General features: G+C 37.3%; 1 protein-coding gene and 2 non-coding genes across 3 annotated transcripts; all 3 read left to right on the forward strand.

Moving 5' to 3' along the window:
- Positions 1-986: 986 nt before the first annotated feature.
- LOC121317473 (transmembrane protein 214-A-like) lies at positions 987-19,660 on the forward strand. Its single transcript, XM_041253440.1, has 17 exons — positions 987-1,277; positions 6,283-6,488; positions 8,483-8,633; positions 9,459-9,593; positions 10,304-10,386; positions 10,753-10,858; positions 11,871-11,952; positions 12,978-13,079; positions 13,491-13,632; positions 14,105-14,196; positions 14,345-14,393; positions 14,707-14,817; positions 16,010-16,127; positions 16,641-16,737; positions 17,025-17,193; positions 17,951-18,102; positions 18,567-19,660. Exons 1-17 carry the CDS (start codon positions 1,124-1,126, stop codon positions 18,691-18,693), a joined length of 2,076 nt encoding a protein of 691 aa, XP_041109374.1. The 5' UTR covers positions 987-1,123; the 3' UTR covers positions 18,694-19,660.
- Positions 19,661-21,624: 1,964 nt separating this feature from the next.
- trnay-gua lies at positions 21,625-21,710 on the forward strand. The gene is given in 2 exon segments: positions 21,625-21,661; positions 21,675-21,710. It is a non-coding gene; the product is annotated as a tRNA-Tyr (tRNA).
- A 1,399-nt stretch (positions 21,711-23,109) lies between these two features.
- trnaa-agc lies at positions 23,110-23,182 on the forward strand. The gene has a single exon. It is a non-coding gene; the product is annotated as a tRNA-Ala (tRNA).
- The last annotated feature ends 399 nt before the right edge of the window (positions 23,183-23,581 follow it).

The following is a 23,581-nucleotide window of genomic DNA, read 5'->3' on the forward strand; positions in this document are numbered from 1 at the left end:
CACACACACACACACACACACACACACACACACACACACATTCATACACACACACACACACACACACACACACACACACACACACACACACACACACACACACACACACACACACACACACACACACACACACACACACACACACACACACACACACACACACACACACACACACACACACACACACACACACACACACACACACATTCATACACACACACACACACACACACACACACACACACATACACACACACACACACACACACACACACACACACACACACACACACACACACACACACACACACACACACACACACACACACACACACACACACACACACACACACACACACACATACACACACACAGGTAGCCGTGTTCAGTACAGCATAGAAATGTCATCATTCAAACTGCTCACATGTGACTTGTGACATGGCACCTGTATTCTGTAAATAGAAATTGCAATAGCTTGCAAGTCATAAATACTCGACAGTGAAGTTGTAATTGTGTCGTATTCCACTGCAGATAATCATTCATCACATCAATGCAATAGTCTCTTTTCTCTGCTCTAAAGATAAATAGACAGGATTTCACTGGCAGAAATGATTGTGTGAAAGTTAAAAAACAGCCAGGATACAAGATATCCTTTCATAGCCTCATGTAAGTGTCAATGTGGCAAATAACACTTTTCAGTTTTCCTATGCTTTCCCCATGGTTGGACTATGGCATTTTATGGGCATGTTTGTTTTTTTTAAATATGATTTGCAATGTTATCTTTTACTATGGTATATATTTATAAGGCCTAGCTGCTTAAAACTGGAACCCTCACTTCTCAAAGTGTCAATACCCAGTTAATGGTCATCTGTGAAAAGCAGTGTTTCAAACATGGCCCGCAGACGGCGATGTGGTAGCTGATAGAACGGCAGCATTTTAAATAATACATTCATTATGACGTCACAATTGGAAGAAGACGTGGCATAGCACGTTTAAATCCTCAGACGCTGGCAGAGTCGCCTATGTTACTACGTTGGGTACACGTTGATATTAGAAAAGGGTGACGCTTGGTAATATACAATCATTGTTGTGAGTCTCAAATACAAAGCAGCATTTTCATAAAATGGCTTCAACCACAAATGCAGGCGCCTCGATGAAATGGGAAGTTGTGAAAAAAAGCAAAAAGCCGAACAGTTCAGCAAGACAACAAAATGTCAAGACATCTGCGGGAAGGAAAGCTCTGGCCGAGTCTAACATGCCCAGGATTGACCCAGCGCGTAAGTGACTATGCACGCAGTGAGCAACTGCTTTACTGTGGTTTAACTACTTAACTGATTTAGCACTGAGCTCATGTGTAGTTGCCCATGGCAGTTTGCTTTTGCACAATTAAATCAATCGTCTGTGTTTTACTGGCACGTTTGGATTGTCTCACATTGCAACTGTACATGTTAACTTTTTATTTATTTATGTATCTATTGTAATACCTGTTCCACATGTAAGTTAGCATCGCATTTACTGAAAGCAAAGTTAACACTTCAAAGTGCTCTGGTTATTTATAAATTAACTGCTAGTAAAATACGTATCTTTTTTTTTTTTTTTTTTTTTTTAACAACTAGGTAAGCACTTTGAGATTAAAACCTCTTACAAGTGCGACAAATCATAATATACAGTCAACAGTCAAAATACATTTGAACATTTACGTAATGTAGAAGCGTTAGCTGTATGTAATTTCCATGGTATTTAAAACTTGTTAGTATAATTCTGCTTTGTGATGTGGAAAGAATGATTGCCGAAAATATTTCTCCAACATGAATTTCGTTATGATTAATTTAATATAAGCATATAAGGTGTGTGTTACGAGTCAACTGTACGTCATTACTGACTGACCTACGTGCATGACCTCGCAGTAATTATCTCCATGTTTGAAAACTTTACTTGAAATGCCAGTGTCTGCAATAGTTTCATGCGTCGTGTCACATGGTATTTATTTATTTATTTACTCTAGAATTACAAATATTCAACTTTACAAACATCAAATCACACTAATTTATTGAGTTATGTCTAATTAAAAAATGATTAATCTTTTTTCATTCTGGATTAAGATGTAGACCCTTATTGTGTTGCACTTTTTTTGTGAACAATTTTTTAAATTGTTTTTAGACAAAACAATTCTATTAATTTTAAAATAATAGTAATAACAAACTATTTACAATGCTGGCTGGGACAATAAGAAAAAAAAAAAAAAACAACTTACAGCATTAAAGTAAGTCTGTCACAGCTGTGACAATTTCGGACCATGATGAAATAGATTTGTGCTTGGCTCCCTGCAGCTTGGCTGTAGGTCTTTCTAAACGTGCGATCGACTGGAGACGTAATAACCAGTTACGTTCAGGATTGAACCAGGACTGTAGAATAGTTTTCTTTTCAGCAGTGAGAGCAGCTAAAAGGAGCCTATGATTAACTAAGGATAGACAGTTTGGAATCATCATTTAATAGAAATAAAGTGGGTGTTGGTTTAATTTCAGTCATCAATAATTTAGAAACAGTATTAGCCACACTACTGAGCACTCACAAAATATATGTAATGTAGTACCCATTTCACCTTTTTACAGCTGATAAAATAGGGGTCTTATTTTCATTTAAACGCTTGAGTGGAAGGTCTGTGTAAGGTTCAAGTGTATGAGTTGGTCTGTCACGCCTTGTTTTTGTTCATAAAGTGCCTTCACATGTATATACAATGTAAGGCTTATCACAGGACACAACACGTTTTTCCTGAATTTTGCATATGGAATGTTTTGATTACATGCAAATAGCAACTAATGTACTTTTAATGTGGTTGAATGGAAGCTAGGGTTTGTAATTGTAACTAGTCAAAGTAAATTCCTGCATTGCACCAGCTACACTTTGGACTGTAGGAGCTTAACTTTTCCCTCAATTCATCATTTAAGATTCTGTGCCACTTGTATACTTAATTGGGCTTCCATCCACTGTACGTGATCGTTAGTTTGAAACATGTACTCTGAAAACCTGATTATGAACTGTAGGGTTTTCATCATATGCCTGTAGCTCCAAAAAGCAAGTCATATTTGTATGGATATTAAATAAGATTACTATTACAGTTTTCACATATTCCATGTTTTACTACCAGCTTGATTAGTCCCAGTATATAAACAACATGCTCAGGTATGTATTGTTCAGAATCATAGTTAAACCAGGAATGTTTCAAACTGCTATGCAATGGGAGCCTTATTTCCATCCCTGCATGTAAGGTGCCAGTACTGAGAAATTATCGACCAGTACTGTATGGCCCTCAGTCATGAAATACAGATATGGTCCTCTTGCAAAATACAATGCTCAGAAGAACTACTCTGCAGGTCTAATACTTTAAAACTGCCGTCCACGTCAAAAAGGTTCTGTGAAGTGCAGTTTGAAATTGCAGGAATTCTTGGTAATACTGGTAAAACTAAACTAAATCCGCTTTCCCTGAACCCAGTCATGTTTGAACTGCAATCCTGAACAATTAGGTGCCTCCTGCCAACTTCCCAATTCTCACGTGCAGCAGGTGATAGCTGTACCGTAGGTGGAGCATAACATCCATCTGTTTCCCAAATGAGTCCATAAATGGCATCATTTTGTGAGACCAGACAAAAATGGAGACGCCCGTTTGGCAAGAATTTTTGCTTGTTCGGCTGAACAGTCTGGTCAATAAACCAGGTGGATCCTTTCCGAGCCAGGTGGATCATTTCAGAGGCGGTTTGTGTCATTAACTCCACCGTTAGTGGGGTATTGCTGATGGTGATTTCGGCCACCTTATAGTCCAACCCTGATCCTGAAGTACATGGGTGAATACTGTTGCTGCTGATGATCTTGACAACCTATTCAACTCTCCATTCTGTTCTGAACAGATTACAGTGAGTGAAACTAGGTAAATGAAAACCTAATACTGAAGCTAGACATCTGTTAAGCTGTAAGAGCCATTGCTTTACAGCTCATACCTGATCACTCATTTTTGCATAAGAACATAAGAAAGGTTACAAACAAGAGGAGGCCATTCGGTCCATCTTGCTTGTTTATGGTTGTTGGTAGCTTATTGATCCCAGAATATCATCAAGCAGCTTTTTGAAGGATAGCATGGTATCAGCTTCAACAACATTACTGGGGAGTTGGTTCCAGACTCCCACAATTCAGTGTGTAAAAAAGTGCCTCCTATTTTCTGTTCGGAATGCCCCTTTATTTAATTTCCATTTGTGACACCTGGTCCTTGTTTTTTTTTTTTTTTTCCAGGTCGAAAAAGTCCCCTGGGTTGACCTTGGCAATACCTTTTAGAATTTTGAATGCTTCAATCAGGGTGCCGTCTTTGTTCAAGACTGAATAGATTCAATTATTTTTAGCCTGTCTGCATTTAACATGCCATTTAAACCCAGAATATTTCTGGTCGCTCTTCTTTGCACTCTTTCTAGAGCAGCAATGTCCTTTTTGTAGCACGGTGACCAGAACTGAACACAATTTTCTAGATGAGGTCTTGCTAATTGTAAAGTTTTAACATTACTTCCCTTGAGTTAAATGTAACACTTTTCACTGTATATCGGAGCATCTTGTCGGCCCCTTTTATAGCTTCCCCACATTTCTGAGTCGACAAACTCAAATCTTTTTTGTGGATTTCCTCTTCAATTTCAGTATCTCCAATATGGTATTTATAATGGACATTTGCCATATCTGCCCAATTCTGAATGCTGTCTAGTTCATTTTGAATGACCTTTGCTGCTGCAATGGTGTTTGCCACTCCTCCTATTTTTGTGTCCTCTACCAATTTAACAAGTTTGCTTACTATACCAGAGTCTAAGTCATTAATGTAGATTAGGAGTAGCAGATGACCTAATATTGATCCCTGTGATACTCCACTGGTTACCTCACTCCATTTTGAGGTTTCTCCTCTAATCAGTACTTAATTTTTGTTAAATTATGTTAACCACTCCCTAATCCATGTGCACGCATTTCCTTGGATCCCTGCTGTGTTCTGTTTGAAAATTAATCTTTTAAGCAGGACTTTGTCAAAAGCTTTCTGGAAATCTAAATAAACGACGTCATATGCTTATCTACTGTTGATGTTGGATCCTCAAAAGAAAATTAAGCCATTTAGTTAGGCACGGTCTCCCTTTCCTAAATCCATGCTGACTGTCTCCCAGGATACTGTTACAATATAGGTAATTTTCCATTTTGGACTGTAGTTACCTGGTTCGGTTTTGTATCTCTTTTTGTGGATCGGTGTTATGTTTCCAGTTCTCCAGTCTGTCGATACAACCCCTGTCTCAAGAGACTCTTGTGTGATCTTAGTTAGCGGTGTGTAAATAACTTCTTTCATTTCTTAGAGTACTATTGGGATGATCTAATCTGGCCGAGGGGATTTGTTTATTTTAAGAACTGGAACAGGTCGACATGGGGGACATTTTCCGTATCCCCCTTTGTAAAAAAAACTTGTAAAAAGTAGTCATTTAATATATTTGGTATTTTTTTCCTCTTTATCTATGATGTTACCATTTGTATCTCCTTAGATATTTTACTTCTTCCTTGAATGTTCTTTTGCTGTTTTTATAATATTGGAAAAGCTTTTTGGAATTGGTTTTAGCCCCCTTGGCAATATTTGTTTCTATCTCTCTTGGCCTTTTTAACTTTGATTTGTGCTTGCAGTTTTCAAGTACTCTTTCTGTGTACTTTGTTCTTGGTCCCTTTTAAATGCTCTGTAAAGTGCCCTTTTCGCCTGAAATATTTTTTTCATTAGTCAAACATGTCAAAGCTGTTCTGCAATATTAGAATATGTGGACACTTAAACTAATGAGGGTGTGTGTCCTGTTGGTCACATGTATGTGTGATTCACCACTGTTACTAGGCAAAGATATGTTCTAAATAAATAATGCAGCTAGGCTTTAAAAACCTTAAGTGACACAGAAATGGGAATATGACTTTGAATAGCAACAAAGACTTCTAATTAATATCGTAAGTGTTCTAAACAAAACATGCATAGTGTGTCTAGTGCATGTCAGGGTTGTTAAGCTCATACTGAAAGCTGGAATGGCAATACAGGCTTTAATTGTGCCCCAAGGCATTGCAAAAGACGTTCAGATCAGGGGGAGAGACTTTGACTTTGCTTTCTTTTGTGCTGTTTGCGTAATCATGTTAAATTGCAAGTCCCCAGACATCCAGTGCACACTGACATTTAATGAAAGGTACACGTTGCTGATCATTGCTGTTGAGTAACTCTGCTGTTTGTAATGTTTAATCCAGCTCCTTTAAAACCATCGGAAACCATCTACGAGAGCTTTGAGAGGATGGGGAAGAAGAATAAAGAACAGGTGCCCCCAGCACCCCCCCCGGAACAGCAGCCGAAGAAACCCAATACAAGGAAATGTGACAAGAATTCCCAGGGAAACGGAGACAAAAACAGCCAAAAAACTGTGAAATTCAAATCGTTGGAGGATGCCATGAGAGCTGTAAGTGAATATGTTTTTATTAACTTCATTTATCCAAGTAAAATAAAACTTAGCTGTGATGTGCACTCAGATTTGAACTACTGTATCCTTTTGATTCAATAGAGTGAAACCTCTTATTAAATTGAAAGTACTTAACCTGTACATTGTTTGATATGATTGTTTACTTGATTTGTGTTTTTAGAAGCTATTGTTAATACAAATACTAAACGGATTAGATACTATGCAGGTATCTATGTAATTTGCATAGATTTTCCTGCAGATTTGGACTGCCTCTAGTTGTAGGTGAACACAGCATTGCTATGTCCTTCACGGCATTGCTGTCTCCTTGCAATATATCCCTTGCTCTTTCTACTAGACACCTTCCCACTACCACCCATGACTGACCAAAAGAATGTACTGCTGTGTTTTTTTTATACATGTATGCCAATAACAGAAGCTACTGTAGGTCAGAACATGTGATTATCTTATTTTCGTGATGTACAGTATTTATCTTAGGGTTTTTATCTTGTGCATTGTGACTGAGGAGCGTTTTTTTACTAGGATGTATTTGTGATATCACTTCAAACTTGGTAACATCACTCTTTACAACACATTCTTGAGACTAGCAGTGGATATATGCGTGCATGTCATATGTTTACATTCACGAACCGTATTGGGTTTGGAAGGATTCATGTTGCCGACCATAGGCTGCTTGTTTTTATGAAAGATGATACCTGTTAACAGCATTACACTTCAGAGAATTTTGACTTCCATTACACACCGCTTGCCCATAGACAAAGTACTAAATTCAAATCGTGTTTTTAACCAACTACTGGTATATGAACATATCACATTGATGGAAGGAAAAATGGAACCAGCTGTATCCAGCATTGAAATTCTGCTGATCTGCTTCAGATAGGGAATTAATTTAGTTTATTTTTTTGTGTGTTGTTTATGACTTTGTTGTAGGTGTTGTATTTGAAGTGGTGTGTGTTTATATACATATACACACACACACTGAGCAGCAAAAGAAACGTATCGCTTATCTGGATGAAATTAACTAGATGTGATTGAAAAATGACTGTTTTAGCACAAATGAAGTGACTTTATTTTGCTGATTAACAGTTGACATAATGAAGATGCTGCTAAATGATCTGTCGATCTTGCGCAGATGTGACTGTTGGTCTCCCAGTTCGTGGGCTGTCGTTGACAGAGTGTGTCTGGTTATACCGTCTCGCCAGGTTTGAAATTGCTGGCTGTGAGCACCCAAGACGGCGAGCCACAGCATGCTACCCTAGTCCTGCCAATTGCACGAAGGTGCTGCTCTCTTGACCGACGTGACATTTTTTTTTTTTTTTGTAATTGCTTTTATTCAAGCTTGCAGTTCAACAGCTGAAATCACCCCATATCCAAATAAATGTGTTATAATAGTGGTAAGTTTCTTTCGATGCTCGGTGTGTATATGTGTATATATAAATATAACTGCTCATCTAATGTACACTTCATTAAGCAGATTGGTTTGTGCAGGCTGTTAACTGTGTATACCGTTGCAATACTGCATAGAACTCTGAACCTTGGGTTAAAATGATACAGGTGTGTACAATCTGCATATCGCAGTGCATTCATTTCTTATGTTTTGGGTCTTTATCAGTTATAATTGGAAATAAATATTGCACTCCTTCATTCCAATGTTCAGCCCCCTGAAAACATATACGTCACTAAATTGATACAGAACGATTTTGCAATTAGAATAATGGTTAGGGAAACTTTTCATTATCCGCAGTGTTTAATGATGTAGCTTTAACAATCATCTTGTGTATTTATGTACATGTTTGTGAACACATTCTGCGGACCCTGATGCTTGCGAAGGAAATCTTTTTAAATGTACTTTCTGTCAAACAAGCAATGCTTCTTGTATCTTTTTTGTTTGTTTTATTAAAGCAGATTCAGAGGAAGCTTCACATTTGTCTGGGTTGCCAGGATTGTTTCTAACTTGTTTCGTTTGCTTTCAAAAGCTTAATCTGTCGGCACTTCAGCAGCAGCTAGAGAAGAGCCAGAGCCTCTTTCCTGAGAACCCATCTGTTTGGGTGAAGGACTTGGCCAGTTACCTCAACTATAAACTCCAAGCCCCGGAGATCGACCCAACCGTCAGCAAGTACTCCTATGGTCAGTGTTTAACAACTGTTAAACATTCAGTTGTGCCAAAAATACTAAAATAAACTTTTAATTCAGCTTCAACCCTTTTGACGAAGTCTCTCTGTGTTTTCCATTTTGTTGTTGACTAATTAAGTTGAAACTTTTTGCCATTTTGAATTTGTAATTTTTTTTTAAAGGGTTTTTTTTTTTTGTGGAGCATTTATATACATTTATAAATACTAAATCTTTGCTCAATGGTTGTTTGAATTTGAACTTGTGCTGAAAGAGTTGCTACAGTAAATCAGGTATGAATTTGCTCTACTACTTCCCCAAAATAGTAAATTCAGCTGCTTACTGGATTCAGATTATTATTTTTTTTAAATGTAAATGTTGGTTAGAACTTTAAAACTTGACATTTGGTATAAATCTCAGCATGTGGCTATTGAGCAATCAGGCTGGTGTCTAATTCTTTCACAACTGTATTCTGAATTCAGATACAGTGTTGTGTGATGTAATCTGGGATATAGTGGAGCAGTCTGTATGTGTTGCACAGTTTTACACACATCTGTGTTTATCATCTAGTGTGATAAACATGGCGAGGACATTATAAAGCATCTTAACATTGTTTTCGCATGGCTTTGAACCCCCTTTATTCCATACATGTCACTGTATCATTAGTGCAATTGGAATAGTCAGGTTTTTTTTTCCTCCAGTTAATTTTAAATGTACGTCTTTCACTGCTCCTATGAACTTGATCCAAATACTTAATGGGTTTTAAAAGAATCTGCTTTCATTAGGTAACCATAAAACAAACTTGCATGATAAACAACCCATTCTTAACAACATTCTCTCCAGATTACCCTTACTGCTTGGCAAGCAAGGAATTGAAGAGCATGTGCAGGACTCTGCTGGTGAAGTCAGGTGACAGCCAGCAGCACTTATTTGATCACTGTATCTACACCATGCTGCGTGAGCTGGACAAGCAACCAGGTACACTTTAAGACCAGATAACCATTTTGTTTGGGGCACGTCTTTTAAACCAAACAACTGTACGCAATTTGCTTTAAGAACTCCTGTTTAAATTGCACTTGTTCTAAATCTCTAAACAATTTTTTTTTTTTTTTTTAAAGGATGCTGTTTTCCTTTTGGCAGTGTTAGTGAGGAAAAACATTTGAACAAGACTGATTTACATATGGACTGGAACTTATTGTTATAGTAAATAAACCCATGTATAATAGAACATTTTTTTTAAATACAAAGGGTGAAATCTGCAGACTGTCGTTCCATTTGTTTCTCTCATTTGTGGAAAGGGATATTTGTAGCATTACAATAACTGGTATTGGTTTGTTTTGGCCTTACACTAATAGTATTATTTGCTCAGGGAAAAGTGAAGCCTGAAACAGTCAAAATGGGGCATACCCACACTACTGCTTAGGTGCCCCTTAGAAGTCGCTGGGATTTTCTGTTACTGACTGCTGAAATGTGATTGACAGGAAACTGCATTAGTAAGTGTTTGTGCAGACACATTGAGTGAACTTTGCTCCTTTTGCTGTGCTTCACTGAAAATGAACGCTGAGTCACTTGAATGCACAATGACCTTAGACGTTTTAGCTGTGTGACATAACCCAACTAGATGACATTTTTCTGCTCATTTTATAAACCAAAGTCCAGTTATTTGTTTGTTTGCTTTACTTGTGCAGGTGAAGCTCTGCATGGCTACAGGTTTTGCATTCAAGCCATAATGCTGGAAAATCCCAAATTAGCAACCCAGAATCTCGCCAGTGTGAGTACATGTTGGTCAGTGTGGAGCTTGGGTGCCACTAATGTTTTTTTTTTTTTGTTTTTTTATGTAATTTTGCAGACTTTAAACTGACTCAGTGTAAGCTTACTGAAGTCTGTTCAAATACACTACACTAACATGTAAAAAATGTAAAACAAGAAATAGTAGTCATTCAGCTGAAGTGTCATGAACAGTACCTTCTCTGAAGTCAGGAAATAATGAGTAGATGTTTTTTGTTGGATGACTCTGGGCTTAGAGTATTCCCCACACCATACCAGACCTACCAAAGTATATTTTCAGCTTTTTGACAACATGCCCACTGTGATCAGCAGCTCTAAACATTTTGTTTTATTTTATTTATTTTTTCAGCATTTGGAGCTGTTGAGGTCTCACCAGAACAAACCAGTCAAATGTCTCACCATCATGTGGGCCTTGGGGCAGGCAGGCTTAACAGATTTGACTGAGGGACTAAAAGGTTTGCTAGCTGTTCAGTTTGAGTTATTTATAAATATTGCAGAAGACATTCTTTAACTTTCAAAACCATTTTTTTTAACCTCTCATGGCTGTTGTAAGCCACTCTTTCACCTAGTCTGCACAATCCTGCAGCTGTCAAGCAGGATGAAGGCCATGGTTCAGTACTGGCAAAGTTTTGCAAATCAAGTTTGGAAATCTTTCTACAGAATACACCCCTAGAGATGTGTGAGGTTTAAGAAGGGGAAAATGAAGATTAAACAGCCTGTCAGTCTGCTCTTAATTGCTTGTCTATTGGGCCCCCTCTGTGTTCAGCAATAGGCTAGTAGCAACATACCTTTTTTGATCATGGCCAGTACAAGCATGATCCTTATCAGTTTTTTAAAACTGTCATCACAGTGGTAATACTAAGAACTGACCTAAATACTTGCCATTCACATTAACAAAAAAGCATTTAGTGTATGAAATATATTTCCTTGAGGAATGTGTTGATTTCTGATTCAGAACCTTGGTTGCAGTGCACAGTTCTACTGAACACAAAGCCCTCTCAATAAAAAAAATAAATAAAATCACTTCCTTTTAATTTAAAATTGTAATTCAATCATATTGGTACAGTGAAGCATCTATTCTTGAATTTGAGTTCTGTTTAGCACTGGTTGGTTGAGTAGCATCCAATCGTAATATAAGGAGCTTCCAGGTGCATTTTAGGCAGCATTCGTCATGGAGGGCACACCTGCAGCCAATCACATTCTTTCATTACATAGTGCTCTGAAGGCTGTACTTTGATGCTATTGTAGTCACCTTAGAATCCACTCATTCATTTTGATGAGCTAGTGTGTCTGTATAGTATGGATAGGGTGTCCCTGCACCAGCCGCTGCATTTGCTCTATAAAGGGTTCCTGTGGGCTGCACTCTTTCTCAATTAACAGGGATAGCATTGGGAAAGTAATCATACCAATGAATGCAATTTTTTTTGGTTTGCCAATTGTATACATGATTTTGTATTTTTATTCCAGTGTGGTTTGGCATAATGCTGCCAGTCCTGGGTACAAAGCCACTGTCCTTGTATGCTATTGGCTACTTAGAAAGACTGCTAATGTGAGTACTCCTTTTTTTTTTTTTTTTTTTTTTAAAGCATGTCATAATAATATATATATATATATATATATATATATATATATGATACACATTGTATAAATATATTCATATACAAATATAAGTATCTGTTTGTGACGCACAGCAACAAGTACACTGCGTGTGTGGGCTCATTGTAGACAACCCGAGTAGTGACGTTTTCATTTTATTGTTAAATGACAAAATCAAGTCACACACACACACATACATACATGTGTGTATATATATATATATATATATATATATATATACTTTTTTTTAAAAAAAAATTACCACGAGTTTCACTTTGAAAATATTTTTCTAAATAGGAAATGAAGTTTGTAAAATGTATTTTTATTTAGGGCATTTCGTCTAGAAGCTTTCTTCGAAACAAATTCTAGCTTACGCCGCACTGGGTTGACTTTTATTATTTATAAAAAATTTTAAAGGTGAAGAGGCCAAGGCTAACTCATAAAATAAATCTGATATTTTAATTTGGGCCTTGGCATGTTATATGTAAACCACGGTACACAGATATTCCTTTTAAAATCAGCACAAAGTTATATCCAGAGTGAAACAGATTTCTAAAATACTTAATGCGGAAATACCTTATGAAAGTAACAGTTTGATCGTTCTAAATCCTAATCCAGCTATAATTTTACAAAGCAGTTTTGTGTGTAGTTCAGAGTGAGGTCAGAATATTCTGATGCCATTTGAAAACATGTTTGGCAGCCTTGTCACTGAACTTCAGCTGTCTGCGCATACAGCATACCGTTCTGACAGCTCCACACACAACAACGCTTTGCATTTGAGACCAGTGACTTGACAGTAACTCCATTGTGCTATTCTGTAGGCTTAACTGGTTCAAGTTCACTTAATATACACAGCTTGAGGAGTAAAGCAGTTTGTGCGGAGGGACTTTATCCAGTGACGAATGTTGACATCTTGCACAGGGAGGTACTCTCCAAAACCCATGTTTTTTCTTTTTTTTTTTTTATCTTCCGTGCTAGGATGCATGCTAATTTAACCAAAGGCTTTGGAATTATGGGACCAAAGGACTTTTTCCCTTTGCTGGACTTCACCTTTATGCCCAAAAACGCTCTGTCACCCAGGTAAGAATATTAAAAGTGCCTAAGATACATGACAATGCCCTGCTCTGCCAGTTGTAGTTGAGAAAAGGCAGAGGGGTACTTGTGAAAGATATTGAAGCATAGTCATCCAAAAATAATCTGTACTTCTAACATTAACTCCAGATGTATTCCACTGGGGCAGGTTGCATGCAAGTGCCCTGTGTTGACAAGGCACTGTCCATATAAAGCAGAATCCCTATCCCAAGCAGAAAGTATTGGTGGATTTTCTGATAGAGATTTGTGCCATTGCATTATCAAAAGGAAATATTTGAGTATAAGAAAATACAAGCGCCCAGCCACATTTGTTTTCTGATTGGACAAGGTGCAGTGAAGTAGAACTAACTTGCCTCAGTGCTACTCTGGAATCCTGAATTAAGTGCCCCTTGTTGTTAGTCTGCAGGAGCAGCTGAGACTGTTGTACCCAAGATTGAAGGTGCTGGCTTTTGGAGCTAAGCCTGAATCTACCTTGCACACATACTTCCCATCCTTCCTATCCAGAGCAACCCACAACTGCCCTGATGACATGAGGAAAGAGGTTAGAGCTGGGGGCAAGGAATCCATAACAGTTACTGCACTAAAGCCAAATTGGGAACTGACATTGTTAGAATGGATATGTAAATAACCATACGTGCAAGACGTTTTACAGTACGTATCTCTTAGAAGCTTCTGCATCATGACAGAGCATGCAGTATTGATGTGCTTTAATAGGTAGGTTTAGTTTTAATGAATGCATGATGTTCTAACTTGTGGACACGATGCATGTAGTTATTTCCTTAGGACTAGAAATTGGTTGACCATACATCACTACATTTGTACAAGAGGCCCTAAAGATACAGCTTTGCAATACGGTCTAGCAGACCCCTTCGCAAAGGTATTCACAATGACACGCATTCCCACTGAAGCCTGAGGAAAGCATGTTCATAGCCATGAAAGCTACTAATCAAGCGATTTAATTGAAGCGGAGGTACATCACATGCTGACGACATTATTTCCTGTTCTTTGTTTAGCTCCTTAACAGTTTGACTGAGTGTTTGACTCTGGATCCTCAAAGTTTTAGTGTTTGGAGGCAGTTGTACACCAAACACCTTTCACAATCAAGGTAACAGAAAAGAATAACTTAATAAATAGTGTTTGTGTAAGGGGGAGAGGGACTGTCAATTCTGTTTTGTTACAATGAGCTGGCTTTTAAGTAAACCTTATTTAGAGAAGTCATTTATTTTTTCTCCTTTTTTTTTTTTTTTTGCAAGTCTTCTACTGAAACATCTTTTGGACACCTGGAATTGCCAGTCAGGAAAGGTATATTATCCCTGAACGAAACATGTGCATTTTGTATGAAACTTGACTTTCTCTAAATCTATGCATGGAGTTTTATTTAAGACAGCAAGAGGTTTAATGTGACTTGAAGGCTTTTTGTGTCCTAGTAAATGCACACCTTTCTTTTAGAACATGGAACTTTAATATTAAAAAAAAAAAAAAAAAAAAAAAACTTATGGTTGCTTTCTTTTCATATTTATGTAAAAGTTAAGAGCATTGAATAAAGTCATCATATAATGATGGTAGGACTTGGTGTGTTGTCCTGAATACCTCCTGTGGATTTCTTCTTTTTCAGGTTCGCAAATCTCTGCCAGAAACGGTTCAGTCTTTCAAAGTTACTAATGATGAAATGAGTACGTCTGCTGCCAGTTCACAGGGGGTTAAAGCCTGCAATGACGTCTGCAATGTAAGACTTCTCTATCTGCCATTAGATTTAATAATAAACTGTAAAAGGTCCTACCGGAAGGTATTTTGAATTCAGTGCTATTAAAATTTTTAAAGCCTGTAATTGTTGTTAGTTTATTTTGAAATGTAAACTTTTTATGCTTGGCTGCTGTTATGATTTCTGGAATGAAAATCGGCATTGCTGCTGTGTGTTTGAATTTCTGGAACTAATTTGATTTGATTCAATTAATAGGGCTCTACATTTAAATTTAACTACTGGCCCTTTGGGCTACTGAGGTGGTGTTTTTACTGGCCCGGGTACAATTTTAACATGATATATATTCAACATGGTTTAATTTCTGTATATTTCTAATGTGTACGGTAACAGAAGAGCCCACGTCTCAAGACAGTGGTAAGCGAAGCCTTTCAATATACATATTTCAGCTATTTAACATGCACACATTGGTGTGCTTGTCGTTTTAAAATGAAAATACTGTATTAAGATTTGAAAATGTATGTACAAATGATACTCGTTTCTCATAAGCAAAACTGCAACCAAGCTGTTACCGTATGGTCACAGCAATGCTAAAAGGTTAACTGATTTATACCAGTTCTAATAGTAAACACTATTATAACAATCAATAATAATAATAATCATAACAGTACTTGTCGTTCTCAGAGCATTGTTACTTGGGGAAAAATGTCGCATCACACTGAGGGTCAAGGGAGCATTGATCGATTTTTGCCAGAAAATGCCACGACAAAGGCCCCATGTTACAAATATATAAGCAAAAGTGAGAGGAAAGGGTTTTCCTGGACAGGTATTCGAAGACATCAACTTGCTTTGGCCATTGACAGCTGACAGTCTGCCTACAAAATGCAGTAACAAATACAGCTGTTGCTGATCGCAGCAACTTGCTGTATAGTTTTGTCCTGTCTGATCGGAGGTGTTCTCTTTCTGAAGACAAACTGAAGAGCATTTTCCTGGGTTCATCAAAACGGAAGCCATGTACACGATACTAATATATATTATACAAATATGTATACTAAAAAAATGTAACACGCCCATTTGGGCCTGTGGTGCTTCATAACTTCTGGCCAAACTGCGATCTCTAGCGGCCCCAGGCTGCCAGGCCATGGTTAAATTAACTTTATTTCTAGTCTGAGAAATCCGATTCTTCCACTGACTCATTGGCTGTTGCTGCCTTTTCCAGCAACTCCAGATAAAGATGAAAGGACGGGTCTTCCCGTGGTCTCGCCTGGTGTTGGTAGCGTTGGTGTTTGCTGTTGGGTTTGTGATGCAGGACATCAGAGCAAATGGGTCTTTTAAAGGTATGTTCTGCAGATCACATTTCTGTAATGTCACTTATTTAATGAAATTTTATGAAGTTAACTATTTTTATAGATGTGTAAAGTTTGATCAGCAATGCACAACACCCCTTGCCCTCCGTTTTCGTTCTGCCGCGCTCCATGCCTGCTTTGATGCTGTGTTGTCTGAATGTAGTTTTAATCTTTTTGTGGCACCCTATAATTGTAGTAATATTGAGAAGACATTTTCATAGCATAGGTGCACACATTGTTCACTTATCCTTGGAATGTAATTCCATTTACAGCAAATTCTATTAGGAAGTCCTCATCTCTCTCTTGTGCTGTGGTGTTTTCATGTTCCACACTGTATAGTGGGAGTGTTCTAAAGAAAACAATTATCAGTTGAGTAATATTGTCTGACATAGGGTCTTGCATTCCTTTAATGTTTTAGTAGACTTTTTAATTTTCTATTTATTGTTTACTTGATGCCACATTGTCCTTCTTGAAGGTGTAACTATTGTATATTTTCAATTGAAGCCTCCTCTGTTGCACATGTCCTTCAGCAGTCTGGAATGATATCTGCCTCACAACAAGCTTGGAATAAAATGTCTTTGTATTCTTACAAAGGTTACAGGTCAGTAGTTTGTTTGTTTCTGTAAATATATAAGATGTACTGAATGTTTGCATTAAAAGATGAGCAGTGAAGAAGTCTGTTTTTTTTTTTTGTGTAAACCTCTTTTGAATGTTTATCATGGATAGACTTACCATTCAAAACTACTCTGATAAACTCCACTTCTCTAACAGAGGAAAAATGAATCCTTCACATCTCAAAAATCTAGATTTACGTACATTGTCAGGATTGTAGTTGCAAAACAGACCCTACAAAGTGTTGTCAGTTGACCTTTTTTCTTTACTTTTTAGTTGGATGGAAACTAATGCACCATATTACTACTCTGAGATGGTAAATACAATGGGACCTATTTTAGAAATGGCTTTGGAAAAGACAACCCTGGCAGTGGGATACATTGCAGAAGTGTGTTCAAAACAGATTACTTTGGTCAAAGACAATGCACCCAGGCTTATTGAATGGGTAAGTCTGAGGATCATCTACCAGGCCTGTATTGTTTCCTACATATTGATAGGAGATCTGTGGTATAAAAAATAAAATGACCTGATTTTTTTTTTTTTTTTTTAAAAGATTCATGAAATAACTTTTGAAGACTAGAATTACTAGCCAGGCAATTTGATTGTTTAATTAAACACTTGCAGAACAGCAACACATACTGGATAAGCGAAGCGTTTGTCCACTACTGCTTTTTATTGTCTGCATCTGGCTCGTGTTGGTTTAACCATTTATTATATCCAACTGGGAATGCATACCCATGGCAACGGGGGATGTAGCGAAGACTTTGTATGTACGTCACGCTTTTGAGTTATATCTAGAAAGCTACAATTGGAATAAAACTTGGTGCGGTTTAGATAATTTAAGGGATACTGGCATGGCTGTGCTGTGTTCTGCGGTAATGTAACTCCCAAGTGAATAAAGCTTGAGATGCTTCTAAACATACATATTTGGTTACCTTTGTCTGAAGTCATTGCTGTCCACTGGAACAGTTTACTTTTGAGAGCAGTGCTCGAACATTCATTCAAACAGGTGTCATTAATTTATCTGTGCTTTTATTTGATCTTGTTATTGAATTATAACAATGACCGCAATAGAAAACTATGGGAGAGTAGTGCCTGGTTGTTGTATAATTTATATGTAAAATTCTGTGGCTGTGTACCTGTTTCCCTTATGCCTGCACTGTTGTATGTTTAATTTGGTTTTTTTCTGATTTGTTGTCCAGCTCAACTCCAATATCCCAGATGGCGTGGTCCAGTTTATTGAATATCTGAAGGAATTGCTGCTATTTGTTCATCAGAATTATCTACAGCCAGCTACGGTGTATGCCAAAACCTCTTTGGAAGAAGGATGGCAGCAGTTTGTAAAGTCTTGCAAGTAAGTGTTGAAACTACAGTCATTGCTTGAAAGGCTGAATTGGGGTGTGAATTTAAGCCCCTTTGTATTGTGTTGAACCTCTCTCTCCACTTAGCTATCATGTCCTGGGAGGTGGCTTAACTCTTAATCCCTCCCCCTTAATTGAACTGAACTTAATTGAATTAGACCTTTTTACTTGTTTTCAGCACTTATTTGCAGATTTCAAGTTTGCTGTAACATTTTATAAGTAACTTGAACTCTGCAATTGTTTAAAAGCTTATGGTCTAATTAAGCAAATTATCAGTTCCGTTAAGGGTCTAGTTAAGTAATTGCTCAGTTGGAATGAAAACCAGCAGCTACAGGGGGTCCCCAGAACCAGAACTGGGGAAACCCGGTTTTAGACAGTGCAAAGAATATCAAACAAATGACTATTGTAATAGATATAGAAGTGAACAATTACACTTTTTTTTTTCTCCATTTTGCAGAGGTGAAGTATCTTGGCCCTGTGTGCAGGATCACTTGGTATACATATCTATGTCCACCTGGACTTCCCTTCAAAACACAAGCATTGCTGTTAAAAACTGGGCATTTTCAATGCTCTCCAGGCTGTAAGACTTGTTTCACGCTAGGACTGAATCTGTTCTGTTCTCGTGATCAAGGACAATACCACCAGTGCTTTTTGATGACTCAGAAGAAGGGTTTTGTAAAAGATGAAGCTGCCGCTTACGAAATATAGATTTAAAGATTTTTTTTGTCAGGCTGCATGAAATTTTGTATCGGACTCCTTTTCTACTCTTTTGATGTCCCATTTTGTTTTTTTTCAGGTTTATAAATGTTTCAAACAGTGTTAAGTATAAGATAACTTGCCAAATGGAAATAAGGTTTAAGAAACTGAGCCCCCCCCCCATACTGTTCACAAAGATTATGGTTAATTTGAAGCTTTGAGGTAGTGAATACATACCCATGTGTGGCAAGGTATAAGAGTTGTCCCTGCCAGCCAATAGTGACACATTCATTTTACACACATTTGTGTAAAATGTGAAATCGGGTGGCACTGATTAGTTAATGTGTGCCTTAACATTCTACCTTGACCTTGCAAAGTGACCAGAGCGTTTTCCATGTTTCTGGCTGTGATCTGTAACAGTGACGTCACCTCTGCCTACATCTCGCAACTACTCGTGTACTGCGTAAGATAACATTTCAGTGTGAGAACTGTGAGCCCATTGAGTAGATTGAGAAACATGCACAATGTACACTGTCGGTTGTTTTTGCTGCATTTTGAATCTCTACTTCCCTGCTAATGTTGGGCTGTCCTATTGTCTTTTGGGGTGTTTTATTATAGAAATGCTGCTTTTAAAGTATAACCAGTTCATTACAAAATGAGCTGAAATACTGTGAAGCCTGACCAAACTCCTACAATAGTATTTGTGTTAGTTTATGTGTAAGACTTGTCTGAGGAGTTTAGTCCTATATAGTAATCCTTCTCCAATATTAGATGACTGTAAGAAAGGAACCTGAATGGTTGCAGCCAAACATCTTGATTTTTTTTTTTTCTGGAAAAATAAAGTATTTGAATGAGTGCTTGTGTTTTTTTTAATGCCATCAGTGCTTTTTTAAAATGTGTTAATACAATATTATTACTTGACTTTTTCAAGCTGTTTTTGATAAGTTAACAGGATTGCTCTTTTCTTTTTTGTATTTACTTTTCTGCCAGTTGCTTGCAATAACAAAGCAAGGATGATTTAGTATTAATGTATTATCCCAGTTAAAACGACCTCTCTGATCAAATGACATATTTCCCAAATACCCTACATATAAAGATTGACTTTAATGTGTAGCAAACTTAATGTCAGTGGTGCTTTGTCGAATACAATTTCAGTTATTCAGTTTAGCCTGTCGGGTGTTAAGAGGTAGGAGTAAGAAAATACATTTGTAAAAGAAAGTGATCTTGTGTAAGTTTTGATTTTCAATGTTTGTACTGAATTGAACGGTAATGGAGGTAGTCTCCTGGATAAGTTCCAGACAATGAAGTCTCAGACATAATTAGGCATCCTGCACTTAATATAATTCAAGAAAACATGTGGAATACAAGCATTTAGTGAACACTAGCCACTAATACGACAAAGATCAAAATACAATTTCTGGTAGTTTATTAGTTTATCAATTAACAATTTCAAATATTTGTTCATGAAAAATATTGGCACGTTTTATATTAAGTCTGTAAAAATATAACTGTTTTGTGAATATAGTCTATGCGTGAAAAACATTACGTAGTAGTTCAGCTGCATTACAAAGCTAATTGCCAGTACAGTAGTAATTATTGCCAACATTCATTGAAGAAAAACATTCTGGCAACAAAGCAGATGATGTAAAATAAAAGGAGTTGGATTCACGTTTGAGAAAAGCATTTGTATCGAACTACAACAAAATAAATAGTTACAAAGCAATATCAAAGAAATATGGAACACTAAATCCACAATCGGAGCAGTAAGTACCACAGAACAATTTCAACTGAGAAGTCGACGTTCAAAGAAAATTACTGATCCTAACCGGTAGGAGCAGCAAAAAAAAAAAAAAAAAAAAAAAAAGCAGTGATCACTCTGGGCAAAATCTGACGAGTTTACCCAATAATCTTCAAAGGATGATCTCCGTGAACGTACCCATTGGATAAATTGGTCAGATTCTGCACAAAATGATCTCTGAACACACTTAGTTTTTATAAAATTTCAAACATAACTGAACGAAAGAACGTTATAAAGAAGAGTTGTATACACGCAGACCTCACTGAAACCCACTCTGAAAGAAAAACATGGACGCGACGGGTTATATCTTTTTATATGTTTCCTTTTATATATTTATTTTCTTGGGGATTAGTTCAGTGTACATTTGTGAGCACTGTGTCTGTCTGTCTCTCTCTATATATATGACACACACACACACAAATATGAACTTCTGCCAAACTGAAAACAGTCTACAGAGTATTGAAGAGCAACGGGGATAGAAAGCAAGTCTCCCAAAGTCAACATCGTTTATAATCTCTGTAGGAGCGTGTTTTCTTGTTTTTATTCTACAAAGGGTTGTTTACTTAGTTATTTCGTTTACATAAACAATTCACCAATAGTGCATGTGTAACAGTTCAGCCCATGTATGCCAAACTGATCAAGACGCCAAGTCAATCCGCGATTTAAAATTCAAACCACCACTGCGGCATTCGTTAGTTTGTCAATGTGTTTGTGCAGAAATGGAAATGCGTTTCGCGGAAATGTAAAAGCGAAGTGGAAATTGTAAATGAATAGATAAATCAATACATGTCTATCTATTTATTTATTTTGATATTCATTCATTCATTATTTATTTATTTATATATGTCGTTATCTATTTATTTATTTTAAAATATTGCATGGGATATCTTCCATAAATATGTATATGTGTGTATTTATGATTTTAGGAACATTAGCAAATGACTGTAATCTGGTTAATTCCAATTTTATCTGGTTAATTACAATTTCGCTGTATAGGGTGAATTCGCGGTTTAGCGCAGAGCCTTCGATAGCTCAGTTGGTAGAGCGGAGGACTGTAGTGGATACATAGTAATCCTTAGGTCGCTGGTTCGACTCCGGCTCGAAGGACTTTTTTTTTTTTTTTTTAAACATTATCTTACAAGACTGAAATACATCATTTTCCATCTCATTGTATTTCTAACACACTATTAAACGTGTTCATTTGAAAATACGAACTTTGAATGCATGGAATAAATAGGGAGATTGCGCTGATATTTGTAACCATTTTAATTGCGTCAGATTTTCATATTACGTTGTGATCTCCCTTTAGTTTAACCTATACTTCAATCTAAACATAATACTAGGTTTTCGTTTAACTATGTTTAATTATGTTTTATTCTTTTAGACACTACCTTATCTGACCTATTCGCTGCTCGTCACGCACCACGGCACTGAACGGCGCTGCAGCCTTCATAGGCTTATATATAGGCTCCATTATGCAAAAAAACCCAGCTCCGGGGACATTCTTCTGGCCCACAGCCGCACAACAGGACCAATAGGTACAGACAGACAGCAACCAATAAGCGTGCACAGATAACAACAAATGGAAACAGACCAGGCAAGACGAGCAAACAGCGGGTAACATGGTACAGGAATGCACAGCAAAAGGTGAACAAGCAATGGCGGAATACAACGGGGAGGGAATAAGAGACACACACACAGTATGCAAACACAAACAGACCGGGACATTCCATCAACCATAACATCATAAATATCAAAACGCATCGATTTATTAGCCACTTTAAAAGTCGCTTGGCGCTGTCGTGTAGCAGCGTCAAATCACGGGTGCGTTTATAAACTCCATGTGAGTGTCAGAGCGCACTGTGAGTGTTGGTAAATCGGAGTGCTCGGTGCTGCCGTTAAAAAAACTCAACCAGTGTATTTCAGCGCAGACTGACCGCGCCAGCTTCAGAGCTCGAGTCTTAGAGCGTTCATTTTCAAAAATGGCTAACGACTCGCTCTGGTGGATGAGGGTATAATCTAAACCTATTTATTTCTATATTTGTCATTTTTATGTTTTTTCAAAAGAAAAAAAAATATTCCACATATTTTAAGTTCGGGTTTTACATTTTGAAGCGACTGAAGGGGAGAACTGCATATTAATATAGTTAATAATAGTACTATAAGTATTAAACCGTTTAATGTCGTTCGAAAACTAAAGAGAAAATTCCCGCTCTGAAGCACTCCGAAGAGATTTCTCGGACGCACTTTTCAGCGTCAGATTGAGATTACTAACGTACCTTTAAGTGCTTCTGAGCAGCTCACTTAACGCCCAGTGTGTGTACTTTGAATAAAATAAATGGAGTACTGGTAATTCGACTAAATGTTTACCTGCAATCGATGTCGTTGTAAATATATGCGGTATATATAGTAACCCATTCTAAATGGGTAGGTTTGGGTTACCAATTATAGTGGGATGTATGTTTGTGACATGCATTATGGCGATTTAGAAATTCATTGCTTGTCCGGGGGATTAGCTCAAATGGTAGAGCGCTCGCTTAGCATGCGAGAGGTAGCGGGATCGATGCCCGCATCCTCCAATACCCTTTTTTTACACTGCCTGTTTAAATGGTCTTGTTTTGTGATTTAAAATTTTAATTAAAATTATTTTAACATAGTAAAGGTTTGTTGAGGACTTGGAGTGAGCAGCATTGAGTTTACCAGGGTACTGGCAAGCCCCTTTGTCCCTTCAGGATCAGCAATCTGGTTAGACAGATGTAAGTTCTGCTGAGCCAATCACTGTGTGGCTTCTTTGCTCCACGCAGATTAAAAAAGGTTGGGTTTGTTTGGCTTTGAAGAGCTATACGCAGGCAAAGGGAGGCGGGCACAGGGAATGAAAACATAACAGTAATTGCTTTATTTAACCTCACATTTCGAAAGGCGAGTTACATTTTAAATGTCGAATTCATTTAAATAACATTAATTAATTAATTAATTAA

Source organism: Polyodon spathula, chromosome 6 (assembly GCF_017654505.1).
Source record: "Polyodon spathula isolate WHYD16114869_AA chromosome 6, ASM1765450v1, whole genome shotgun sequence".
Taxonomy (NCBI): Eukaryota; Metazoa; Chordata; class Actinopteri; order Acipenseriformes; family Polyodontidae; genus Polyodon; species Polyodon spathula.

Bases quoted from the DNA above. Each gene is read 5' to 3' on its own strand.
- LOC121317473 (XM_041253440.1), top strand. From the start codon at position 1,124: ATGGCTTCAACCACAAATGCAGGCGCCTCGATGAAATGGGAAGTTGTG. The intron at 14,394-14,706 runs GTATATTATCCC...CTTCTTTTTCAG, and splicing joins GGAATTGCCAGTCAGGAAAG to GTTCGCAAATCTCTGCCAGA. The intron at 18,103-18,566 runs GTAAGTGTTGAA...TCCATTTTGCAG, and splicing joins CAGTTTGTAAAGTCTTGCAA to AGGTGAAGTATCTTGGCCCT.